This window comes from Odontesthes bonariensis, chromosome 3 (genome assembly GCF_027942865.1).
Source record: "Odontesthes bonariensis isolate fOdoBon6 chromosome 3, fOdoBon6.hap1, whole genome shotgun sequence".
Taxonomy (NCBI): Eukaryota; Metazoa; Chordata; class Actinopteri; order Atheriniformes; family Atherinopsidae; genus Odontesthes; species Odontesthes bonariensis.
Genome location: NC_134508.1, coordinates 2561860 through 2569995, shown reverse-complemented (window position 1 = coordinate 2569995; position 8136 = coordinate 2561860). Strand labels below are relative to the sequence as shown.

The following is an 8136-nucleotide window of genomic DNA, read 5'->3' as shown; positions in this document are numbered from 1 at the left end:
ATTTTACACCAATGAGGACTAATTTATGAATTAATATGTTGATTTGAGCTAATAAATGACTTAATTTATTACATAGTGTCCCTTTAAGGCATGCAGTTACTTATCAGACAATAGTGTTCAAGTTTAATCAGCTATTCTGTTATGAAGGGAGAAGTTATTTGTGGTCATTGGGTATGTTTACTGTAATTAAAAACAGCTGGTCACAAAAGTCATAACCTCCATGTCGGCTGTTGTTGAGTTCAGCTGCTTATTCTTGTTTTTAACAGAGTTAAATGTGAGCTGCATCACAAAATATAAAAATGCAGATAAAAATATAAAACCTACTACTTATCATTAACTTCCAGAGCTGCTGGCAGGTTTATCTCTGAACTCTGGAACGAACCACACCTTAGTTCGGGGAAGGTTTAAGCTCCACCCGACTGACCTGAGACGGAGCAGGAAACAGTCAGAGATTCTTCTTCACTACAGAGAGACACACAGACGATCAGATTCACCTTCAGACCAAACTCACAGCTTCCTCTGAGCGAGTCCAGCTGCAGGAGAGAGAAGTGGAAACTTCAAGCTGCTCACACTCCACACACTGAAGGTGAGTTTGACCAAAAACACCACAAACAGTCAGTTTGATGAAGTCAGTAGAGCTGGGAGGGGAGCCATGGCTGACTGTATTCTGTCTGCTGTTTTCAGCTTCACTCACAGACTAAATGGCTTCCAGATCAGAGGAAGATTTGTGCTGTTCGGTCTGTCATGACATCTACAGAGATCCTGTTGTTCTGTCATGTAGCCACAGCTTCTGTAGAGACTGTCTGAGGAGCTGGTGGAAGGAGAAACCAGCACAAGAGTGTCCAGTTTGTAAGAGAAGATCTTCAAAGGACATCCCACCCTGTAACCTGGTGTTGAAGAATCTGTGTGAGTCCTTCGTACAGGACAGAGATCACAGAGCTTCAGAGGCTCTCTGCAGTCTGCACTCTGAGAAACTCAAACTCTTCTGTCTGGACCATCAGCAGCCGGTTTGTATCATCTGCAGAGATTCAGAAAAACACTCCAACCACAGATTCAGACCCATCGATGAAGCTGCACAGCAACACAAGAAGGAACTTCAGAAATCTCTGGAACCCTTAAAGGAGAAACTGGAGCTCCAGAAGCAAGTTACAGAGAAGTTTGATCAAACAGCAGAACACATTAAGGTCCAGGCCCGACACACAGAGAGGCAGATTAAGGAGCAGTTTAAGAAGCTTCGGCAGTTTTTAGCAGAGGAAGAGGAGGCCAGGCTGGCTGCACTGAGGGAGGAAGAGCAGCAGAAGAGTGGGATGATGAAGGAGAAGATGGAGGCTCTGAGCAGAGAGATGGCAGCTCTTTCAGACACAGTCAGAGCCACAGAGGAGGAGCTGAGAGCTGAAGGCGTCTCATTCCTGAACCACTACAAGGCTGCAGTGGAAAGAGTCCAGCGCTGCCCCCTGCTGGATGATCCACAGCTGCCTGCAGGAGCTCTGATAGACCAGGCCAAACACCTGGGCAACCTGGCCTTCAACATCTGGAACAAGATGAAGGACATGGTCTGCTACACTCCTCTCATTATGGACCCAAACACTGCTGGTCCAGAGCTCATCCTGTCTGAGGATCTGACCGCTGTGAGTGCAGGAGAGAAACAGAACCTTCCTGATAATCCAGAGAGGTTCAGAGGATTCGCTGTTCTGAGTTCTGAGGGCTTTAACTCAGGGACTCACAGCTGGGATGTCGAGGTTGGAGACAGTACAGTCTGGGGACTTGGTGTGAAAGCAGAGTCTGCTGAGAGGAAGGGAAGATTATCGACTGGATTTTGGGCAATTTGGCTCAATAAAGGTAAATACAGAGCTTCATCACCAGCAGCTGAACTCCCTCTTCTGTCAGTACCAAAGAAGCTCCGGAGGATCAGAGTGAAACTGGACTGGAACAAAGGAAAGCTGACGTTCTCTGATCTGGATACAAACACACACATACACACCTTCACACACACTTTCACTGAGAAGATGTTTCCATTTACTTCCACTAATAATAAAGCTAAGATGTTACCTCTGAAGGTCTCAGTGACGGTGGAACAGATCTGATGTGTTCAGGATGAAGAACACAGTTCACATGAGACTTTATTGATCTGTGTGAAACTCAGTGTTTTCATCTTCAAACAGGAACATTTTAGATGTATTGATCTGATCTGTCAGCAGAGCTGCTGTTTGGCTTTAAACTCTGATCAGTTCAGTTTGATCAGCTTCATATCTGCTTAATAATCTGTACTGATGAAACGTCACATGAAGTCGATGACCTGAAGTTTAGTTTTGCTGTGGCAGCGGCTTCACCTTTAATTTCAGTTGCTGACATTTTCAAACGTGCTCGTTAATATGTTTAACATCCATGTTCTCAGCAGCGATCAATAATCTGTATTTTCACTGTGTTCCAGGTACATTTACATGTTTTTCTGCCTTTATAATGAGGGATGCTCTGATCGCTCAGCTGCTCATCATCAGATCAGACTGATCAGAGAAATATGATCATTTTAAATCAGTTAAACTCTGATCACAGACATCTGAATATAAAATGTATCTATAGATATAATATGGATCATATATGTGGAACAAACTCCCAGATAACTGCAGCTCTGCATCAACTCTTCTTCTTTTAAATCAAACATGAAGACTTTCCTGTTCGCTGCATTTAATGAGCAGGAATCATTTGGCCTGGAGGACTTTGATTGATAACTCGTAACCAAAGAACCTTTTTGTGATTTGGAATGGAAAATGAATTCTTCTATGCATTGTATTGAGTGTTACTGTGTATAACCTGCAGATGACCTTGTTGCCAGATCCCAACACATCCCGTTTTTCTCTTTCCTCCCGAGAACACGGTGTGCTGGTTGTATGATAAAGCTGCACTTTAAGCAGGATAGAAGGGAAGCTGGGACTTGCAGCTGTGTCTGTGTAACCTCGACTGTAGCTGGGGAGGAAAGGTAGATAAGAACGCTCAACTACACCCGAGGAGCGATGACGCAACAATGTGCATTATAACGACTTGTTTTTGTCTCGGTGGTCAGAGCAGCTCTGTACTTCCTGCTGTGTTGTTCTCTCTTGCAAGATATTATTAAAAGCCTCTTATCTCCTCAGAAAATAACCGACTCTGAGCCTTACTAACATTTCCACCACAGATTCTCAAATGCTTTTGTTTGAGTTCAGCCTCCACATTCATTTCTTTGCACATCTCCTTTGCAGTTGTCTGTGCATCAGAAAATCCAGTGGTTCTGCAGCAGGTGAGGGAATGGCTGGTTTTCTTTAGCAGGTTGGCAGCGACCTCTAGCTGCACGGAGGGTGATTGCATCAGTTCACTCACACGCTGGATCTTGCTCAGAATGTCATACATGGCTGTACAAATGCGAATGGATCCAATCTCCTCAGCCAAAGACTGAGCTGCAACTCTCACCAAAGGGTCTACAGTTGACTCCCTCACCTCCAGGAGAGCCTCTCTGATTTGCCTCACTGCCTCAATGCTTTTTATGTCAGTGTCGAGGGTCCAATTCAGGTCATTTGAGACTTTAGATCCCAGTAACTTGAATTTCCAGCAATTATTTATTGATTATATTTATCATCTAGTACTAACAGTGATCCATAAAAATGAGGAAGAGTGTGAGCAGCCTGTGACAGCACAGTGCCTCCAAAAGTTAAAACACACACTGATCTAACACACGACCTGAGCTGACTAAAAACAACTTGGGTCATGCAGACCCCTCCCACAGATTAAACGGCAAATTGGCTGAAACTAGTTTCAATGTCGGCTGACAGCCAACTTTTCGGGTAAAATGAGTTGCAGGGGGCTAAAATAAAGCTAGATATGATTAACCACAACCACCTATAGCCGGCTTCAGTCAAGTACAATTAGCTCCATTTTGTGCCACAACATTCACATTTTTTCAGCTGCATCTTGTGCTCCCATCACATTGTCATGGCCAAACACACATGCTCACAGACACTGATGTTGTATATGGTCATTGGGTATGTTTACTGTGATTAAAAACAGCTGGTTGCAGAAGTCATAACCTCCATGTCTGCTGTTGCTGAGTTTAGCTGCTTATTCTTCTTTTTCACAGAGCTGCATCACAACTGAATGTTTTACATTCTTCATAGTGTTTGTTGTTCTGAACTGTGCAGATAAAAATATAAAACCTACTTATCATTAACTTTCAGAGCTGCTGACAGGTTTCCCTCTCTGGAACAAAACACACCTTAGTTACAGGTGAGGCAGCAGGTCTAACAGGTTTAAGCTCCACCCGACTGACCTGAGACGGAGCAGGAAACAGTCAGAGATTCTTCTTCACTACAGAGAGACACACAGACGATCAGATTCACCTTCAGACCAAACTCACAGCTTCCTCTGAGCGAGTCCAGCTGCAGGAGAGAGAAGTGGAAACTTCAAGCTGCTCACACTCCACACACTGAAGGTGAGTTTGACCAAAAACACCACAAACAGTCAGTTTGATGAAGTCAGTAGAGCTGGGAGGGGAGCCATGGCTGACTGTATTCTGTCTGCTGTTTTCAGCTTCACTCACAGACTAAGTTAGCCCGATTCTTTTATTGGAAGCCCAAGAACAAGCTGGAGCAGTCTTAAGTTAAACAAAGTATTTATTGGAGGTCACAGGTCAAGTATCAGCGCTGGACTCGGAGAGACAGAGTTCTCACATGAAATCCGTCCGACCGAGCCCCGATATCCGGAAACATTTCATATTTATGTTCACCTTTATCTCAGAGGTTGTACCTACACTTTACAACGTATCATTGAACATTTACTAGTGATGTGAGCAGGCCATCCACCGTCTTCGTCATGTTGTTTGGATGTGATAAGCGATGTGTGTGTGTGAGTGTTGTTTCAAGCGTGCATCTACTGTACCAGACCTATCCGTCCTAATAGAGACGCTTTATCTGACCCAGTTATTTTATCCCGCTACGTCATCTTAAAGTCTTGGACACACATTGCGTTTGTATGAGCAGAGTGTAAACGTACAAACTAGGAACATAGATTATTTAGTGAACTACAGAATATGAATACATAAAGTCTAAGAATAAAGCCAATTTATAACAAGAGCATGATGGTCCATTTCAACTCGTGTTGATTACATCATGTGTACACCATTTTTTACTTACCATGTGATGGAAATGTAGTGATTTATATGGTGCAAGAGAAGCTTTAGTTGATTTTAAACAGCACTACAGAATGGCTTCATTACTTAGTGAACGAATGGACTAAGGTTTCAGTTTGTAGTCATGATGAAAACATGATCATATCACATCATCCAAAAGAATCGACAAAGAAAGGATTAGATGCAGTAAATTTATTGAAGGAATATCAGCTTTAAGGATTGACAAGTTAGCTAGGGAGCATAGCAAAAGAAATAGCAGGAGATGGCGTCTGACTTCTGTTTGTCCCATGAGAAGTTTAAGAGTGAGTGAAAATGAGTTTGGTCCTTAAATAGTGAATTTAATCGGGTAAATGAAGGTTTAACAGAGGTAGAAAACAAGAGTTATGAGGAAGTGGAGATTAGGTTTGTCCTTGTGGCTGGCAGAAAGTAACATCAGTTAGAGGCCTTAAAATGCATCAGGGAAGAAAGAGATGTGGTAAAGGAAGGGCAGTGTGGCCGAATCGATCAGTACTTTTTAAGAAGTCAATCGAGTAAGTCGGATGAAGTCCAGCGGCAGGTAGAAAACCACAGTCCGAAGGATATCAATAACACAGCTACGGAGGGGGAGGAGGAGGTTCTAAGAAGGGATGCAGCTGATACTGAGGTGAACAGGCCAGTTAGAGAGAGAAATATGGAGCAGAAAGCTAGAGTTAAGTGGCCGAGGGCAAATAGTGACAAAGAATGGGAAGCGGTCAATAAAGATTTGTCGATAATATTGGGTAGGTTAGGAGGAAATGCAAGTGATAGGCTGGAGAAGATGGGAGATATAATTTACTCCTATGGTGTAGAAAGATTTGGGGTGCAAGATAGAAAGAAGGTTGAAAGAGTACATTTAGTTAAGTCTAGACGGCAAAAAGAGATGGAGAAATTGGTTAAGGAAAGAAGAAATTTAAGAAAGCAGTGGAAAAGAGCTACAGAAGAAGAGAGAGAGGGAATTAATGTTTTGCAGGAAGAATTGAAAGGCAGGCTAGCAATACTCAGAAGGGCTGAAAATCTTAGGACGAAAAGAAAGAAGAAAGAATATGTAAGGACGGCATTTTACAGGGACCCGTTCAAGTTTGTTAAAGGATTGTTTAACCAGGAAAAGGGAGGGCAGCTTAAGGCAACAAAGTCAGAGGTGGAAGAGTATCTAAGAAATACATATTCAGATCCTGAGCAGCGTAGAGTAGCAGGCCTTCCACCTGACATGCCACCGTTAGGAGAGATAGCTCATAAGATGGACGTTAGACCACCTAGGTGGAAGGAGGTTGGGGAGGTAGTCAGGCGTGCAAAGGCTTCGTCGGTCCCAGGGCCAAATGGAGTCCCCTACCGGGTTTATAAAAGTGCACCTGATATCCTAAAGTTTTTGTTGAGGCAATTAAGAGTAGTTTGGGAGAAACAGGTTATTCCTAGAGCATGGCGTAGGGCAGGAGGCGTTCTTATTCCAAAGGAGAAAGAGTCCTCGGCCCTGAGTCAGTTCCGGATGATCTCTCTCCTAAATGTAGAGGGGAAGATTTTCTTTAGTTTAGTTGCACAGAGATTAGCTAGTTATTTAGAAAAGAATAGCTTAATAGATACTACTGTGCAGAAGGCAGGAATACCAGGTTTCGCAGGGTGTTTAGAGCACACTAGCATGATTTGGCATCAGATTCAGACAGCCAAGACTGAGAAAAAAGACTTGCATGTTATATTTCTGGATCCAGCAAATGCATTTGGTTCAGTGCCACATAGCCTTATTTGGAAAGCATTTGAGTATTTTAGAGTGCCTGTAGTAGTTGTTAACTTAGTGAGAGCATATTTTCAGGATATTAGACTGTGCCTAAGTACAGCAGGTTTCACAACAGGTTCGCAGAGGCTAGAAATAGGCATTATGGCAGGGTGTACGATTTCTCCATTAGCATTTACAATGGCGATGGAGATAATTATTAGAGCTTCCAAGTGGGTTGTAGGTGGAGAGAAACGTCAGGATGGCATGCGCCTTACGCCAATTAGAGCATACATGGATGATATGACGTTAGTGACTACAACTTTGCCGTGTATGAAGACAATACTGGAGAGACTTAATAAAAATCTAAAGTGGGCTGGTATGAAAATCAAACCTACTGAGTCTAGAAGTATCTCAATAAGTAGAGGGAAATTAAGTGATAGAAGGTTTGTAATAGATGAAGAAAACATTCCAATAGTTAGGGAAAAGGCAGTAAAGAGTTTAGGTAGGTGGTACCAAGCAGACATGAATGATGGAGAGCAGGCAGTGCAGTTTGGGAAAGATGTTGCTCAGGGACTGGATAGAATAGATAAATCAGAGCTTCCAGGAAAGTTGAAGCTGTGGTGTCTGCAGTTTGGATTGTTTCCTAGGTTGATGTGGCCACTGTCTGTGTATGAGATTACATTATCTGTTGTGGAAAAAATGGAAAGATTAGTTAGCTTTTATATTAGGAAGTGGCTAGGTGTTCCTAGATGCTTAAGTACTGTGGCACTGTATGGGAAAGGCATACTCCAGCTCCCAGTATCTAGTCTAGTAGAGGAGTTTAAATGTACTAAAGTTAGGACAGAGCTCCTGTTAGCTGGGAGTAGAGATGTGGTAGTTAGTAAGGTGGTTCCAAACCCAACCAAGGAGAGGAAGTGGAAACCAAGAACTGCAGCTCAGGAGGCAGAAGCAACTCTTAGACATGCAGAGATTGTGGGTAATGTGCAAATAGGCCGGGGAGGCTTGGGGCTTGGCCCAGGCAAACCGGTGTGGAGTAGAGCAGGTCCCAAGGAGAAGAGAAAGCTAGTTGTTGAGCAGGTTCGTAGACAGGAGGAAATGTTAAGGGGTGCAAAGGCAGTGGCTCAGGCTAAGCAGGGACGGTGGTTGAATTGGGAAGGTGTAGAGAAGAAAAAGCTTAGTTGGAAAGAGCTGTGGAGTGTGGAGGAAAGGAGTATTAGATTTTTGATAGGGGCAACATGTGATGTATTGCCAACTC

At 43.3% G+C, this 8136-nt stretch overlaps 1 protein-coding gene across 1 annotated transcript; it reads left to right on the top strand.

The window, feature by feature from the left end:
- Positions 1-701: 701 nt before the first annotated feature.
- Positions 702-3133, top strand: LOC142377640 (nuclear factor 7, ovary-like). The gene has a single exon (XM_075461948.1). The coding sequence runs from the start codon at positions 702-704 to the stop codon at positions 2082-2084; it is 1383 nt and encodes a 460-aa protein (XP_075318063.1). The 3' UTR covers positions 2085-3133.
- Positions 3134-8136: the final 5003 nt, after the last annotated feature.

What these genes read in the sequence shown, in the direction of transcription:
- LOC142377640 (XM_075461948.1), top strand. Translation starts at nt 702, where the DNA reads ATGGCTTCCAGATCAGAGGAAGATTTGTGCTGTTCGGTCTGTCATGAC.